Below are 19,767 nucleotides of genomic sequence, written 5' to 3' on the forward strand. Positions count from 1 at the left end.
AATCTTAAGGCAGAAATAATGAAATCCAGATGCTGTTTCCTGCACACTACCCTACTAGTATGTCCACCGTACACACTTTACCATTACAAGTATTTAAAGTGCATTATAACTACATTACAGTGCATTGTTATTATCCAAGTAATAAATTACACCTCACAATAAAAAGCTTTCTGTATCTTTTTAAACCAGGGGTGTTTAAAGTCAGTGCTGGAGGGCCGGTGTCCTGCACAATTTGGTTCCAGCCCCAATTAAACACACCTGAACCAGCTTTGTGCTTTGAAGGAAGTTGAAGCTAAACTATGCAGGACACTGGCCCTCCAGGACCAAGTTTGAACCCCTCTGGTTTAAGCGATTTAAAGTAAGCCAAGCAGTCTAAACACAAACCAGGTGACGTAGACATGGTCCTGCTCTGGATACTGGGACTTATGGGACCTCCACCCTTGCTAGTGAACGCCTGCACACGGATATCATAGGTGGTGTCAGGTCGGAGCCCTTGGATGGTCATCTGTGTGTCGGAGGTTCGGTTGGTGCTGTTTTGTTTGCTGTTGATGTCTCGGTAAACCACAATGTAATGTATGATCCGTCCGTTACGTTCAGACAACGCTGGAGGCTCCCAGGTCAGTCGGGTGGTAGAGGTAGTCAAGCCTACGACCTGCAGGTTAAGAGGAAACCCGCTGGGCACGTCCTCAGGAGTGCCGATGTCTTTAACGTACTCCTCTCCGAGTCCAGCGCGGTTTCTGGCGCTCAGGTGGAAGCTGTAGGTGGCGCCCTTGTGCAGGTCAGTGACGGTGTGGTGGTCGTCGGTGCGACTGAATTCGCGTATCTCATAGTTTTCCTCTTCCAGACGTTTGTAGCGCAGCCGGTAGCCCATCAGCTCACCCACCATGTCTTTAGGAGGCTGCCACTGGATAAGGGCCGTGTTGCCAACGGTGGTGCTGATGATCATAGTGGGTTTGCCAGGCACTGAAATATGAGAAGCAAAGTTGAATTGAGTGTTATGTTACATTTTAGGCATCCAATTATTCTGTATGAAAAATATGTTTATGCTTTAATTGGTCTGGATTATGCTTATTGAGGTGGGTGTGTGTGGAAGGGAGGGGTACGGCAATTGTTAAGGGGGTAGGGGGTTGAAAATGCAATGGGATATCTGGACGGGAACTTTTAATTTAGAATAATCTGTCACTTTAAATGACTTTTCATCATGTTTTGTGATAACTAAATAGTGCGTAAGTCTATTTAACTGATAATATTTTACGATATTTAAATTATATTATCAATCCTGTATAGAAACCTTATGACATTAAAAATATTCTCATAAAACTTTCAACAGACGTTTATCAGTAGTTGAAAAACACTTGCCGTGGTTAAAAGTGCATGCTGTTTTTGTTGAATTGCAGAATGCCACCTCAATTCAAACACACTCATTCACACACATACACTATGGCCAATTTAGCTTATTCAATTCACCTATAGCGCATGTCTTTGGACTGTGGGGGAAACCGGAGCAAACTCCACATAGATACCAACTGACTCAGCCGGGACTTGAACCAGCTACCTTCTTGCTTTAAGGCGACAGTGCTAACCACTGAGCCACTCTATAAATGTAAATAAAAGTGCAAAAAAGTTCAACTTTTAAAAACTATACCATTATTATTCCCTAGTGCATCACTAAACTCTTTTTGAATAATTAAATCAACATTGTTAGACTATAAGATCAAATGGAGTACTGCACAGTGTTTAGTTAAAATGTAACTTTGCCAACTACTGGCCTGGCATGCATAATACAACAATTTGGGCTTGTTTGCATTTTTGTATGAATGTGTGTCATTAGCCGGGTTTCCATCCTAACATAAAGTGTTAGTGAATCTATAGCAAAAAAAAAAAAAAAAAAAAAAAGACAGAAAAACCAAAATGTGAATCAGATGAGTTTCGGTCAAGTTGTTAGAGTGGTTGACTGTAGTATTGGTAACCAAGTAACCAACAAGGATAACATAATATGTTCACGTGGGCGTAATTGTTTGCAACGTCATAGTTTATTTGAATAATTTTAATTTTTATAAAAAAAAATTGGTGTTTTCGCTACTTTCACCACAGCTATGGCACCCTGACGCCCAAGACCGATTACTCCCTGAAGCTAAGCAGGGCTGAGCCTGGTCAGTACCTGGATTGGAGATCGCATGGGAAAACTAGGTCGCTGCTGAAAGTGGTGTTAGTGAGGCCAGCAGGAGGAGCTTAATCTGTGGCCTGTGAGAGTCCTAATGCCCCAATAGTGAAGAGGACACTATGCTATCAGTGAGCGGCATCTTTCGGATGAAAGGTTAAACCGAGGTCCTGACAATCTGTCGTTATTAAAAATCCCATAGCACTTCTCGTAAAGAGTAGGGGTTTAACCCAGGTGTCCTGGCCAAATTCCTTCAATCAGCCCTTAATCATTATGGCCTCCCAATCATCCCCATCCACCTAATTGGCTCTATCACTGTCTCTCAACTCCACCAATAGCTAGTGTGTGGTGGGCGCACTGTCGTTGTGCTGTGGCTGCTGTCCAATGATCCAAGTGGATGCCCCCACATGATTATGAAGCGCCATACCCTAAATATCAAAACCATCTTCTTGCACTGGCATAACAGACTCTTTACATTTGTACACATGTAGCTTTAAAAAGAAAAATAAATTATTCATAATTTTTTTTACTGTAAAATTTAAATATAAATATAATTGTTTAAGTATTGGGGGTGATTTAAAAAAAAAAAGAAAATAATAAACATATTAATAAATAACCATGAAATTAGACACTAAAAAAATTTACAATATTACAGAAGATTTTGGTTTCAAACTAACATATTTTTTAATTAAGACTCTATCCTTAAAAATTAGTTTCCTTAACTCCTATAAATCTATATTATTTAACAGTAATAAAAAGTGAGGCATTTCCACCTAGCCTATCCTGTGAGGGTCTTGCAAGAAACATCCTGGAAAAGCTTCTTTTGATTAAATGTCACTAAACCTTTGACAATGAACCGTCATCAGAAACCTCCACAGACTTATTCAGGATTTAAAATCAATATAAAACAGACATTCCCTCCTCTAACGTATTTTTGACTCAAATCAAATATAGCATTGGGCGATGAACCTGAAAAGTTGACCCAGAGGTGAAACAAGTTTACAATGGTGCAGAAATTAAAATTTTAATTTCTCACAGGTGTTGTCATAAATACACATATGTTTGCTTGTACGACTTGACCATACACTGTAAACTAAAAACATATCTGTTAATTAGCAGTTTTTCATATTTTGTGATTCATGTTTTAATTTTCCCTGTTTATTTATGCTTTTGAATTGCATTATGCAATTCACAATGGCGTTGACACAATGCTTAATTGGTACTAATTACAACTAACTTGGTACCATCACTACCAGCCTGAACCGTGCTTTTATGTTGTTGATGCCAAATTCTGACCCTACCATCTGAATGTTGCAGCATTATCAAGACTCAGACCAGGCAATGTTTTTCTAATTTTTTATTGTCCAATTATGGTGAACCCGTGTGAACTGTAGCCTCAGTTTCCTGTTCTTAGCTGACAGGAGTGGCACCCAGTGTGGTCTTCAGCTGCTGTAGCCCATCCGCCTCAAGGTTTGATGTGTTGTGTGTTCAGAGATGCTCTTCTGCATACCTCGGTTGTAATGAGTGGTTATTTACGCTACTGTTGCCTTTCTATCAGCTGGAACCAGTCTGGCCATTCTCCTCTGACCTCTGGCATCAACAAGGCATTTGTGCCCACAGAACTGCTGCTCACTGGATATTTTCTCTTTTTCAGACCAATTTAACCCATCTGGCACCAACAACCATGCCACGTTCAAAGTCACTTAATTGACCTTTCTTCCCCATTCCGATGCTTGGTTTGAACTGCAGCAGATCGTCTTGACCATGTCTACATGCTTAAATACATTGAGTTGCAGCCATGTGATTGGCTGATTCGAAATTTGCATTAACAAGGAGTTGGACAGGTGTATCTAATAAAGTGGCCGGTGAGTGCTTATCTCTGTATATTATTTTTATACATTATATTATTTCAAACTACTAAAATGTTAAGGAAAGTCACTTTGTTAAACTGTAGAGAAAACATCAAAAGTCGACAGAGCAGAGATCAAGGTCCCATAATGCAATTCACAGCTGTGAATAAACAGGGAAACACTTATGAATCAGATACAAACAGATTTTTTTTGTTTTTACAGTTTTTTACAGTTTTTTACAGAGTTTTTACAGTGTCGTCTATTTATTCACTTGCCAATTTTTGTGTTGTACTATGAAATGTAAGAACCAATGAAAATGTGGATTATTGTTTGTTCTTCTTAAAAGAAGTAGTTTGATTTCCGTGAGTTTGTTACCTGCTCCGGTGGTGGTGACCACTTTGGCTTTGCTGCGAGCTCCATCACCTTTGGTTGTGTACGCAGCCACAGTCACTGAGTAAGAGGTTTCAGAGGCAAGTCCAGCGATCACAGCCTCCTGTTAAACAGAGACAGTGTGAGCCCTGAGAGGTCAACACAGCTCAATGTAGAGTCACCCTCATGCCATACCCACTGGCAGACACTGATCATAAACCACACACAAACACACACACAGACTCCACCACTCATAACCATTTACAGCCTTCCATTAAAAACACACTTCATTTCATATTGAACAGTCAAACAAGAACTGAAAGGCTTTGAAAAGCTTGTTCTAAGAGAAGCTCTTCCAGGCCATGAATAGAAGAACCAGAAAGCAACTCAACCATGAGTGTCAATGTTTCTGCTTTACAAAACAGCTTTTTATGAGGACATCTGTGGTGGAAAAAATATATGCTGAAGAATCTTGTTTATCTGAAAGACATTTTTATATTATATTATATTATATTATATTATATTATATTATATTATATTATATTATATTATATTATATTATATTATATTATATTATATACAGTACACTGAGTAAAGTGTCGAATAACTACGATTTTAAAATAATGTAATCATTTAAAAATACTGTAAATATTTTGACAGATAATTACTGAAAATAATAGCAAAAAATATGTTTTTTATATTTATTATTCATATTTTTTATTGCCACAAAGTTTTGAATCGTAGTGTGTCACGGGTTGCTAGTGAATACTTTTTTAGGTGTCCTCCTAAAAAGCTTGTTTATTAATTGGCCAAATTAGCCTAATTGGTGTATAACAGAACAATAACACTTCTGGCTGACATCAACAGTGTGTGAGCATCTGAACAAACTCACAAACCAGAGGAAGAAAGAATGTCAAACAAAGCACACACACACACAAACAAAAGAGAAACATATGCGTGCACACACACAAACTCTTGATTTGGCTTAAAACACATTGTTGTAGACTACCAAAGACTACCAAACCAATAAAATACATGAGAAAAAATAATTCAATAATTCAAACAATAACATGAACCCACCCTCTTTTCAGCATATATATATATATATACATACAACATATATATTGTTATATATTTTTGCTGGTTCTCGAATCTGATTGGCTGATAGCTGTGCAATATTATGAAATATCAGAACTCGTATCAGCCTCTTAACTTGTGTATTACTCTGGCCACATAAAGTGACAGCAGATCAATAAACTCTTTGGTCAAAACAATTTGACAAATATTGCTGCTGTTGGACAACATAATGTACTTTTGAGGATATTTTAGTCGAGAATGTAGTCGTTCAGATTTCAACTATGCAACTAGTTTGTTTGTAAGGATAGTTCCTAATTTAAATATTGAGCAGAGCAAAGACGGTCGACTTTCCACCACAAAATGGCAACAAAGACTGCGCATAATGACTTCGTACCGTGCATTAAAATTAGTCCACAATCGGCTACTATCTGAGCTGGGGTATTTGCAATAAGCAATCTGATTGGCTGATGCTTTGGTTGGCACTTAAAAAGTAAAGAAATTCCTAACTTCTGCAGTGAGCCAACGAACCCACAATTCAGCTTGCAACGTTTGACATTCAAAGTGAATAGGAAGGGTTAATGCTGATGCCCTGTGTGAATAAGGCATTAGAAAGAGAAAAACTCAGCGTTTTCTCATCGTAAAATTCAAACTACAGCTGAACAAATCATTACAGAACAGAAAAGTGACATTCTAAGTCGATCTCTCCCTTTTATATGTTGTAGTGCTGTATATATATATAAATATATCATAGAAATCTGGTAGTGTTTACTTTGCTTTAGCTTTTTCGAGGTTCATTATTGTGATATCCTGATTGCTATAGAGAAATACTGGATAATTTCTGTAGATTGATGGCATTTCATGCAGTTCAGTTTTATAATCCTAAAATGTGAGCAAAATCACCTATTTTGTCATCACTTTAGATATTATGCTAGAGAATCATGCAAATACCATTTCTAAAGGGACGTTTGTGAAGTAGCAGCGGTTTTTGCTGTTCTGACATCAGCTGCAGATGTGAATGAACGGCGGAAGAAAGTAGTTCCTTGTACAAAAGTATTTTTAAGACTCTCCGTGTTTAATTTTCTTTTTTATATACACAATTATGCTGTCGAACAGTTGTATAAATGCAATATCACACTCGTAGCAGCACAATGTATATCATCACTGATGGAACAATAAGGCATAGAGAGAGAGAGACCTCCTAAAGTAAAATCTTATGAGGAATAACGTCTGCTTTAGTAACTCAAGTAATTTCTTTTTAGTGTTACCTGGATTAAATCCTTACATATAAATGGAAGTAGAGAATAATTAAAGCATATGGATTCAACCACACTTTAATACACACGCGCAAATAACCAAGGTCAAAATATAACATATGTTCATCCGCTATGCCCATATAAAAACACCAGATGCCTACAGTACACAAATGAAGATGCTAAAAAAAAAAAAAAAAAACATCCTAAAAGCTTCTCATTAAGCTGTTTAAGCATGACTTCACTGTGTTCCTTCCATAATTAGGCTTTTAATTATATTAATACTTATTCCGATACGTGCCCGCAGTTCCACAATTTCCTTTTTTTAAAGGATGATTGGCTTGATTTGGTCTCTTCTCCCTCTGAAGCTCCACGCGAGATGAAATGTAAATGATTGGATAAAATTTAAATGACCTTTTAAGTTTGAGCGTTTATTCATTACTTTAATCACACAAAATTACTTTTTATAGGCGAAGCAATTGCCTTTTCGTCTCCCGTTTTCTCCATCTTAAATAGTGCTCATTTATCAGCTTTTGGAGGAAAGGGAACAGCTCGCACTCCCAGAGAACAGACGTTTAACTAAGCAGGAGGGGGTTCAAACTCTTTTGCGAGTTGTACGCTAGGGCACGTTCAATTTTAACAGCAATTTATTAAACATTAAGCAAACTACTCTCAAACTCTAGCTATTATAAAAAAGTTTGTGGATAACTTTGTAGTATTTGTGTTATTAAAAGGTTCATGAAAACAAGACATATTGATGATCGCCTTTGTATTATCCAATATTATTTATCTATGTTCACAATTTTTTTCATAAGAAACTTTTGGTCTCAAAATTAATTAACTAAATGCAAATGACTTTTTTCATCAAATGTTATCTTTTATTGTTTAAAATTATTTTTAGTGGTTTCTAACCTTTATTTACAGGACAGTGTAAGGCAGGCATGTCCAAACTCGGTCTTGGAGGGCCGGTGTCCTGCTGAGGCTAGCTCCAACTTGATTGGCTGGTTCAGGTGTGTTCAATTAGGGTTGAAGCTAAAATCTCTAGGACACCGACCCTCCAGGACTGAGTTTGGACACCACCACTGGTGTAAGCGCACAGTGTCTGATGCGTCTGTGTTGTGTTCATGTAGTTGTTATGCTATGTGATGTCCTATTTCAGGGGTGTCAAACTCAATCCCTGGAGGGCCGAAGCCCTGCACAGTTTAGTTCCAACCCTGCTCCAACACACTTACCTGTAGGTTTCAAACAAGCCTGAAGGACTCAATTAGTTTGATCAGGTGTGTTTAATTAGGGTTGGAACTAAACTGTGCAGAGCTGCGGCCCTTTTGGAACTGAGTTTGATACCTGTGTCCTATGTGTTTGTTCCATGTGCTTCTGTTTGTCATGTGTTACCTTTTATCTGTTTTCCCGCCATTTGTTAATGTTTATTAGTTCCACCTGTGTCACTCCCCTGTTTGTAATCTGTTCAATCTTTTCCTGTGTATTTATACCCCTGAGTTTGTTCAGTTCTTGTTTTAGTATTGTATTGTCACCACTCCCTGTCTGTCCTGTGTTCGATGTTCTAGTTACAGTTTTGAGTGTTATTATTGTGAACAGGGTTGGGCGACTATACATTGAAATGTATTTTAAAATAAAATACTAAATACCTCAATTTAAGGGTTTATTAATCTTATCTACAAACTACAGCAGCCACAAGATCAAAATAAAATACTGTATTTTTTTTATTTTGAAAATACTACAAAATGCTTTTACAAGGGAGTATAAAATTTCCTCCCAAACCTTCTATCAAAAGAGTTATCGGAACAATCTTTTCACCATTAGGCTATTTTGTTTACATTTTGTACAAATTTCATACATAAAGTCCTGTCTTAAAGATTATCTCTTTGCAGCTGCGAGACTTCTGACAGGGACTCACGAGAATGAGCATATATTCCTAGTACTTTCCTCTCTGGGCTTGTTGCCTGTTGGGTCACGGATTGATTTTAAACTATAATTTTTATTATTTTTTTTTTAAATCCTAAATGGTCTGGCACCACTTTACTTTTCAGACCTCCTACATGTATATAATCCTGGTAGGTCACTAAGGTCTTCTGATTTTATTCTTTAAGTACCAAGGTCCCGGTGTAAGTGAAGTGGGGATCTGGCTTTTGCTGTAATCACCTCAAAACTCTGGAACGGGCTTCCACCTCACATCAGACACGTTCTAACTCTATCTGTTTCAAAAAAGCATCTAAAAACTCCATCTTTGTTCTTTAGCATTTGAGCCTTTTTAATGTTGAGGGGTTTGCCTTATATTTTAATTGTGATGTACTGTAGGTTTTATTTTATTTAGTATTGATTGTGTTCAGTACTTTGGGCAATGTTGTGTTGTAAAAATGTGCTATATTGACTAACTAACTAACAAATCACTGTTAAAAAAAACATTTAATGCAGATAATGAGTTGGAATGTAATACCATGTAGCCACCATCTCTTAAAAATCTTGTTTCAAAATTTTTAATTTCCGCATTTGTCGCAAATTAAGTGACATCACCCATTAATATGAGGAAGTAAATACATAAATTTGAGCTTTTTTGGAGGCAAACACTTTGGAAACGCTTGAAAAAAGTTTAAGACCTTGTTAAATGTGATTAATACTTTTTAATACCTTTTTAAGGGCCTTAATTTTCAACATTTAATATTTTTAAGACTGCACGGACACCCTGTCTTCAATAGTAATCAATTTTTGTAGTCTTTAGTTTTGGCCAGTAACTGAGAAAGCCCCAATAAAAGGCCACATTTTTACATTCTTACATAGTATTTTACACTATTTTTTTTAAATACAAAAATACAAGACACTAATGTATTTTGATACAAAATATTAAGCCACTTTCATCAACCCTAATAAATACTAATTACAAAATACTAATTTGTATTTAAAATAGGTATTTGAAATACATGTATCTTAAATACTGCCCATCCCTGATTGTAAATAAATACATGTTTCGATAACTCCTGATATCTGTGCGATTGTGAGTGAGCAACCGTGATATACAGAGAGTCAATAATTTCTAATGTTTTTTTTAATCATCACAAATATAACAACAAGCAAGACTACACTGCAATAAAATATTTAATATTTAAAAATGTTTCCTTGGATTTACTTTTTTTTTAAGGTTGTAAACAATTGATTTGGGCTGAATTTAAACAAACAAATTGATTTAAACGCTACTAAATGTTATTTGTTTGTTTAAATTCAACACATATAAGCTGCTTGCAACAATTCTGCAGACATCATTTTTTTCAGTGTACAATTATTTGTATATTTTGTAAATAGATACTTTGAACCACAATACCTTACATATTTTATTAGATATGTGTATATGTATATTATGTGTGTGTATAGTGTATATTTTATTAGATATTTTGCAAGATGTTACTATTCAGCCTAAAGTGCAATTTAAAGCTTAATTCTTTTAATTAGTTAAGTTAGGGTATTTAGGCAAGTCCTCGGACAACAGTAGTTTATTGTGTGGCCAATTGGGAAAAAAAAAGGTTTCCGAAAAAAGGGTTAATAACATTGACCCTACATTTAATCTTTAATTTCAATAAATGATTTTATTACAGCCAAACTTAAAGAAATAATACTTTAAGAAAAAATGAACGATAGGAAATATTGCGGAAATAACCTGGCTCCATCAAAAAGTACTTGGGGAAATATTTGAAAAAAAGAATGAAAATTTCACAGGACGACTAATCACTTTACTCTCAACTATGGATAGACATAAAGGACAATATAGATATAAAAATAATGATCAGCATCATCCAAATAACTTCCTATTTATGTTCAAGCTAAATTAGATTCCCTTAAGCTTGTCTTGATAATGGAAGAAGGTGAGAATATGGTTGAAGCATCTGTGGGGTTAATAGGTGTGTGTTTGCTCTATACACTGCGCACAGTCACACTTCATTAGAGAGCCAGCAGCTGAAGCCAACCTTCAAAATGGCTGATTGCTGGCATAAATAACACAGAGGTGCACAGATGTCAGTCGCTGACACCAGCCTGTCTCTCTGCTGTCAAGCCATAATCAATGTCATCAGTGAAAAGAGCAGCACAGCTCCATTATGTGCTGGCGGCTCCTCTGAATAGAGCCCGAGGTGAAAGAAATTAATAGAGATTCTCACCTTTGATGGAAAGACAGGATCTAAAGATGGCTTAAAAGGAAGCCTGTCTAGTTCTGCGTCTTTAAGAGTTAAGAGACGCTTCTTGACAATGCAGATGTTTGGTTCTTTTCTTAGATGGGGTATGATTGTAGTGATGGTTCTTTATTTTACAGCACATAGAGGTTGGTGAAGTTAAATAGAGAGTTCCCCCACCAATAAATAAATGAATATATATATATATATATATATATATATATATATATATATATATATATATATATATATATATATATATATATATACTCAAACTCAAGTGGTTCTAAGCTTTTATGAATTTCTGTTTTCTATTAAACACTAAGTAAGATTTTCTAAACAAATACAGAAAAAAGCAGCCATTCACATCAATAGTTGGGACCAAAAAAACAGTTTGAGGCTTCTTGTTTCCCAACATTCTTCAGCATATCTTCGTTGAAGTTCAACAGAAGAAACTCAAACAAGTTTGGAACAAGTAAATGCTGATTTCAAACATGGTGGTGCAGGTTCCACAGTTTTATTTGCACCTCATAAGATATTATTATTAGTATTTGAGAGTCAGTGCACAAGCGTAACAAAACTGTGCTAGAGTACAACATTGCAAAAGCACAGGCTGATTATCCACTGAACAGAGTGGTGTGAATGCAAAAGCAAACAGAAACCACTGCATTGAACAGAACATATCCATTTATGGCCTTGTTTTCACCTGATAATGAATGTGCCTTTGTCAATCTGCTCACACCAAATGGTGGAAACAAGGCTTAAAAAGTTTTAAGGATGTCCAGTTTTGCCCACTTTCAAAGCCAGTCAAAATCAAATCTGATTTAATTTTAGTGTACACACACATGTGGTTGAAAAGCTGAAAAAACAAACAAACCACACCATCTACTTTCTGAATATTGTGATAATTATAATACATTCTGTATGGTGCATAATTAATCATGTAGGTAAGTGGGTGAGTAGGATTTACCATTTGCAGGATATTGGCAGGAATTGGAGCATGCTGTTGGATACAGCAATCCAGAGAATTCCAAAAATGCTTAACAAGTGGCATGTAAATGGTGGCCAGCCTAAGACACACTTGTGCAATAGTCATGCTGTCAAATCAGCATCTTGATATGTCACACCAGTGAGGTGGATGGATTTTCTTGTGCTCACTAAAGCCATGTTCACACTGCACTTTTCGCCCAATAGACTTCCATTTAAACACATGTAGATGTGACATGACGGGAACGCAAGCTGGTGCGACAAGTTTCACAGTTTACTGCGTTGCAAAGTTCAAGCTTGGCGAACTCTAACCTGCGAAATCGCATCATGTGACAGCATGAGATCAATCAAAGATCAAAACATGAACTCTCTGTAAAGAAATGTAACATATGGCTCGCTTTTTAAAATGTCTACGCATCTTGTTAAAATCCACCCCGTTTACCAATGCCATATGACATAATTTCACATGCTCAAACTCTAGTGTGACTGTGGCATAACACAGATTTAGACAAATGTGTGAACAATGTATTGTACAGCCAATGTCCGCTCTGTGTTGGGGGGCTAACATACACTAGTATGACAACAAAATTGGAAAACTTTGCAACTATGAGAATAATGAACATTGAACGCAGTGAAGGATACATCTATGATGCCCTCAAAAAACGATCCAATGAAAAATATTGCTGGCAAAGCTAACAATTGATTTGTATGTGTCTTTTTTTGTCTTCTTGTCTGGAATGCATCTTCCAAAGGCAGTCTTTTTAAATGTTTGGATAAAATGAATAAGAAAGTTACAGGCAGCTGAGGTTGATTACAGTTGGACTTTGCAGGATAGTAAACATCAAGAGCAAGAAATGAGAAGCCCTGGTTTAACTAGTATTCCAACCAGGATAATCCAGTGTCATCCTGGCTATGATTTTCACCAAAATACAATAATTACTGCTCTATTACTACAAAAAATGATCTACTGTGGAAATTTAACAGTATAAACAAGAGTGTTTTCTTACAGTGTGTTGAAGTATTAATTGAATTCTATTTAAGTGGTCGCTCCTAAAACACATTTAGAAGCAAGCGAGCAAGTGTTTTGTAACTGTGATCCCAAGATGTAGAAGTGGCAATCTGATAACTCGCAAACAGATTATTCAATTAGCACTTTTCAAAAAGTATCTCAAGGGCTCAGCATTACGCAGTTTAACTTTCTAATTTACTCCTCATTTTCTCATTAAAAAAAATATAGAACAAAACATATTTGTAACTCTAAAATCTCCTAATAAGTTTCCACTAAATGTTTATCAAAGGTTTATCAAAACGGTTTATTGTGATGGCATTTACTTATAAACCTTTCCAAAACATTCCATGCAACTTCACTGGTTCAATTGTAATACTAAAAAATGTCAACAACAAAAAAATGTTTTTACAGTTTTTTTTCTGTGCACAAAAATGTTCCTGGAGCTTCGTATGATTAAAGTTAAACCACTGAAGTCACATGTAATGTTTTGAAAAAAATGTTGGTTCTTTTTCTGGTCTTTAAACATCTCAGGACCATTGCAGCCTATGGATGAAGAGACCGATCTCAACTCTCTAAACCATCTAAATTTGTCTTTGATCTTAAGGGGGATTGGAAAATTATGTAAGTGAGTAATTAATAACTTGCGGTTAACTAATCCTTTAACTAAACCCCTGTGAGACAATAGTGTCGTATTTTAGAAAAACTGCTTGGCAGAAAATGCTCTTAATAAGCTCCTGTGACCATTTATATTAAAGGGCACATATGATCCAAAACCAACTTTTGGAAGCTGTTTAGACAGAACTGTGTGTAGATATAGTGTGTCCACAGTCATATTAAAGTGAAATAAACACAATAAGTCTCTTTTTTTTAATTTCCTGACGTTAAAATATGATCCAAATCCCAATTATTTTCGAGGCCCACCGCATTGTGTTTTTCCACTGCAACGTACGGTTTTCCCTGCCCACCGAATTGATTGATAGGCACAATGTTTCAATAATAACATGTACAGTAAACACATGTCCATGGAAGATTTTTTTGCAAAAAAAAAAAAAAAAACTGGAATTAATATATCTGTCCCAACTTTGTGATCAGCTGCATCTCAAAAATTAGATTCATAATTTTATGTTTTTAAAATTTCACAACAGCCGCATGGTGTCAGTAAACGTGCATATATGTGCGTGTACTGCAAATGGCATTTGTGTGTGACTCATCGTTTCAGAAAGGCTTGAATCCACCACAAATACATACAATAAACTTGGTGTTTTTGACTAATGAGCTGTATTTCAGCTTCATCCGAATGAAGCTCTGCCTCTGTCACTGACTGCTGTTTATCTTACTTAACGCATGATGAGACGCATGTGGGAACGGTGGGCAGGGAGAACCAGCTCTTTGCATTTAAAGCCACAGGCTACAAAAACAGCTTCACTGTTATTATACGTCAAACTGGGCATATTCTGCATTAAATAATAAATCATCTTATGGGTATTTTGAGCTGAAACTTTACAGACACACTTCGGAAACGCCCTTAAAAAAGATTATAATTAAGATAAGAGTTGTCGGGTCAAGGGTGTGATATTTTGGTATGTGGCAGATTCATTTCTAAGATTGGGATAAGATCTGGCAACACTATAGAGTCTTGACATTCATCTTTCCCTGATTTCCAGCAGAAGATAACTGTGATACCCATTTAAATAAGTCATTAACAACTATTTGTTGAGTTGATTCTGTACACACTGCATAGAATTTTGAATAATGTGTTTAAATGTAATTATGTGATTACTAAACATTAAGTGCACAGAATATAAAGATGATCTGACAACAAACAAAATGTGCTGTTTATAACGCATTAAAGTAAATTAGATTCAAATGAGGTCAGTTTTGGCAAGGAGGAATAAACCCCACACAAACTATCTGAGATCACACACTATCACACACAACCTTCAACTGTCCACAAACAGTAACTAAAGACTACTGGGGGTCACCAGGTCAGGTGTAAGTTCTCGTTTTTACATATAAATTTCCAGATTCCAGAAATCCAGTTAGCTGAGAGGCTGCCTCATAACCCTGAACCACGGGAGAGGGAGAAGTGAGCGATTTGGCGGGAGCAAGCGATTGGCTGCCGCTGAATGTTTTCCAGGCAGGTGGCAGCAGAGCAGGTGCGGTCGCTAACAGCAGGGCTCCAGAGAGACGGCAGCCAGTCTGCTGGCACAGAGATGCGGACTGAGAAATGGGGTCAGGCTTCACTGGGAGGAAAACGACACTGGTAACTGAAGTGCACCCATTTCTGCAGCTTTTTCTTAATGCTCCAAATCTAAGCAGTAAGAGGATTTACCAGCGTAGCGCAAGCCAGGCCAACTGTAGTGGCCTGTCACGCAACTATAAAAATCTTTTGAGGAAACTCAGGAACAAACACACACACACACACACACACACACACACACACACACACACACACACACACGCACACTTTTAAAAGCCGTCTGTTGTCTGCAGTTTTCTCTGTTCAGCCAAGCTTCACAGTTTTTCAACACTCATAATCCTAAAGAAGTCCCTCTGCTGGAAAGCAGGTAAAATCATTCAGCGGTTTTCTTCTTCAAATTCAGGGTCAAACCGATTGCAACTCCTCCATTAGCACCCCTTTCAGTGCTTCCATGGACTTAAAAAAAGCAAAAACTAAATAAAACTACTATTTTTTAGAGTGTGAACTTTGGGGTACACCACACAAGCCGATTGAGATTCCTGAAATGATGGAATTTGGTCAATTTCCAATTAAACTCTGCACCGGATCAACATCACAGTTGCAATGCACTCATTACATTCTGAACCAAAACTATAATGTTATGTTTAGTATGAAAACACCCAAAATCTAATGGAATTATTGATAGTCTATTAGTATTAACAATAGTCTATTGTTCATTATTAAAATGCTGTGAACATTATTTTTGTACATAAGAACTAATGAAGTTTATTACAAATTTATGTATGACTCTTGAAAAAAAAAAAAACAAGTACCTACATAATGTACAGTATAATCTAATGTACAGCTTACATTTATTGTAATTATTAAAATTGTCTTTACCACTAGAACTACAGAGGCAGTAATTTTCACCATTACATAACTTTAAAGCTAAAGTAAAACCTACATAACTATTGTACTCTGAATATCCCTAAAGATGTTTATTTCTAATTTTAACATTGGTTCTTAGTATTTCTACCTTGAATGGAAATTATTGACAGCATGCATTTAAATGCCTGCTACCTTTTCCTGTGTGCCTCTGCTGCCTAGCAACAAACATAACTTTACTTTAGAACTGATGTCTTTCAAAACATTTTCACCCTTCGGGGTATCAAGTAACTGATACAAAATAATTGTTGGCTATGTTACAAAAAACAAACAAACAAACAAACAAAAAAACAATAGTATTTAGGGTAATGACTTCTTGAAAAATGATGATTTGCATTCAAAGCTTAAATCTGAAATCTCAATCAAAGGAATTGACACAAATTCGGTTCCTTAGTCTTATGTGAACGGTCAGAATGACTGCTATGGTCATTCTAGTAGAATTTAGGTGAATCTATGTTTGTCATAACGAGCTCTATTTTACCAGTCTAGGCACAAAATCTAAAGCACATGGCGCCAAAGCATTGAGGGCATGTCTGAATCTACTTTTGCTATTTTAAGAATGGAAAAATACGCTCTGCGCACTGGCGCATGGTCTAACACGGTTGTGATTATTCTCTTAATGAGTTATGGGTGTGTTTTGAGCATAATATGCTCTAAACCAATCAGAGTCTAATCTCCCATTCCCTTTAAGAGTCACGCCATGGCACATTTGCTATTTACATGGCGGACTTTGTAAGTGGAAAAACTGAATCCTTCACTGGCAAGAAAGCAGTTAAACTGACCCTCTGCAGTGTGAGGATAAAGAACGAGACTCTTCCAGTCTGCCTCTTTACTTTCTCTTTTCCTTTTTGAACCAGCACACCTATGAGTCCACAAAGTGGTGCATTGCGCTGGTCTTGCGCTTTGTTGCGCCAGGTGTATGATCGGGTCCAATATGTCAGACTGACATCCATTCAGACCAGGGGTCCCCAAACTTTTTCATATATAGGGACACTAAACACTAAAACACTGAACACTAAACTTGATGTGAGATGTGAGATGTGGGCCAAATATATACTAAATCAAACCAAATATATCACATAGTATAACACAAAATGTTCCATGAGTAATTTCCTAATTTATTCGCTAGTATTTAAAAATAACATTGAAAAAATGCTTTAAATCATTTTAATTAACATAGTACAATTTTAACATTTTATAATAAAATTATTATTACAGTAAAAAAATAATCTCATTTACCACAATAGAGTTCAATGCTAAAAACACTAGTTGATCTGCCTTTGCCTTAATTTGCTCGCTAATGTCTTGGGCATTGCTTTTTGTCATGTGACATTTTTTACATTATAAAAGACTGATACATTTACCAACATTTAATTGAAACATTCATTTCAGTCCACTTCTTTCTTAGCTCAGCAATAATAAAAAAAGAGGTTACGTTCAAAAATCGAAATACTTAATGATCTCTGTCAAAGGCTTTTGCCCCAACCACATCATCATCATTCTCTTTTGAGAGAGGATGGTGAGCCAAATCAAAGATTACGGGCCCTGCTTTGGGCATCTTTGATTTAGACTAATGACTAACATTTTTTTTTTAAGGAGTTACAATTTTTATTAAGCAAATGTGCTATTTTAAAAAGATGTGTTTTATATACAGGTTGGTCTTTACAAGCTGTACAGTATTTACAAAGTATCAGTTCAAAAAAAGCAACAACTATTTTCAACACCCATAATGTAAGGTAAGAAATGTTTTCGAGCACATAGAATGATTTCTTAATGCCATGTGACAAAGACAGAAATAATGATGCTGTAAATTAAGCTTTGACCTCACAGTAATTCATAACATTTAAAATATAATAAAAAACTATAATATTATCTCCTATTGTTACTGGTTTACTGTAATTTTGATCAAGTAAAAGCAACCTTGTAATCTTGCTAACCTTAAAGGAAAAACTATCAGCTCAAAACTACTTAAATCAGCCAATACCACCTCTCAGTTTCTATAAACATCTCTTTTTTTCTCTCTAGTAAAGTGTGGTCTGTCTGTACACGTACTGTATTTCTCATCTCAGCATGAGAGAGGGTTTATTTTTCAGAAAATATTCTACTTTCTGGCTCTTCAAGGAATATTCAACAACAGCGCTCTAATAGTGATGCTCTTTGTGATACGTGTGTGTGATTATGTGTGTGTGTGAGTGAATAACAGGTACTTGCTATGCTAGAAGTCATTAGTGCAGTCATTACACTGTCAGTGAAATGTGCTCTCAGGGGCCAGACCTTTAGAGCACGCGCCATCATTACCATTAGTAAATACAGTGCATTAGTGGGTGACCTTCAGTATAATGCTAAAAATGCTGCAATTTGTTCTGGTCTTTTCGGGGTGTGTATGTGTGTACGAGTTGGGAGTGTGTTTGCAACAATGCACAAAAAATGCTCCAAACTGCTGTCCTGCTGATTGTGCATTTCCCATCTGTTTTTCTACAAGCCGCTTGGTCCAAATTCATATTAAAGAAACACTCCATGTTTTTTTATTTATTTATTTTTGGAAACAGGTTCATTTTAACTCTCTTAGACTTGAGAAACAGTTGCGCTTTACCATTTTTTAATCAAATCAGCTGATTCCAGGAGCACCTTTAGCTTAGCTTAGCGTGATCATTAAATGGGATTAGACCATTAGCATTATCTTTTGATAATTTTCCTATTTAAAGCTTTATTTGTCCTATTTGACTTATTCAGTTAATTATTAGTTTGTGAATAAATGAGTTTGCGATTAGTTTGTGAATGGATCATCGTTATGAATGACTCACAGCAGCATCCTATTGTAATATTTTATTTACATTGTTTGCTGATTTTATTCGACAAAATTAGCATAAGCCTAAATTTTAGCGTGAGTTGGTACTACTTTGCCTTGTGGTCAGTCAGTGCAGTAAGAGACTGTATTATCATTAATACTTGTTTAGCACAAAAGTTCGTAATATACAAAATTATAAAAAACAAAATCGTACCAATGAAATGTTCTGCCTTAGAGCTTTGTTTTCTTTGTTTGCTCATTACTACATCTTACACCACGCTGTAAAAATGCTGGGATGCTATTCACGCACGTTCAGGGTCCGTATGCGATATCTATTGTACTGTATATATCTATGAAACAACAAATTAAAAACTTTAAAACCTATATAGCGCCATATCATGTGTATTATCTTTAAAAATTGAAATTGCTGTTTTTTCTATGAAGAAGTCAACTAGAATCTGCAGTAAACCTTGTTTGTGACCAGTTATCTTACTTGCCTGACTTATAATTTGCGATAATTCCTTCTTCTGTTTAAGTGTTGTGCTACCAAACCATGAGACAATATTATATGTGAGAACACTCTCTATTAATGACCTGTATGCCATGTTTAAAGTCTGTGCACTAACATTAAAACTTCTCTACTTGTGGAGGAGACCGAGGCGCTGACTTGTTTTCTTATAAACAGCCTCTACATTATTATCCAAATTCAATTGTCAATAATAATTGTGCCTAGATACTTAAAATTTCAGACCAGGGGTCTGTTCTTCATACCTGGATTACTCAATTAGCTGGATTTGGATATTGACGATTTGACACGATCCAGGATCGTTCAGTTCTTCAAAACTCATTTGAGACTTGTTGTCCTAGCAACAGTTCTGCTAGCTCAAACCTGCTTGGGAGCAGGTTCAATTCATATAAACATGATTAGATCGGTCAGTTCAAGCAAACATAATACTGAAAGTATGTACCGAATGCTG

At 36.1% G+C, this 19,767-nt stretch overlaps 1 protein-coding gene across 30 annotated transcripts in view; it reads right to left on the bottom strand.

Annotated features, from left to right (window-relative positions):
* ptprfb (protein tyrosine phosphatase receptor type Fb) overlaps positions 1 to 19,767 on the bottom strand; it is a 368,812-nt gene that overhangs the window by 77,462 nt on the left and 271,583 nt on the right. For all 30 annotated transcript variants that reach the window (XR_012389651.1, XR_012389655.1, XR_012389656.1 and 27 more), the window contains 2 exon segments: positions 4,387 to 4,504; positions 385 to 963 (listed from right to left, as the gene is read on the bottom strand). Coding sequence is in view for 22 of the 30 variants with exons in the window: in XM_021481440.3 (XP_021337115.1) it covers positions 385 to 963; positions 4,387 to 4,504 (697 nt within the window). In the remaining 8 variants the exon portion in view is untranslated.

Source organism: Danio rerio, chromosome 2, assembly GCF_049306965.1.
Source record: "Danio rerio strain Tuebingen ecotype United States chromosome 2, GRCz12tu, whole genome shotgun sequence".
Lineage (NCBI taxonomy): Eukaryota > Metazoa > Chordata > Actinopteri > Cypriniformes > Danionidae > Danio > Danio rerio.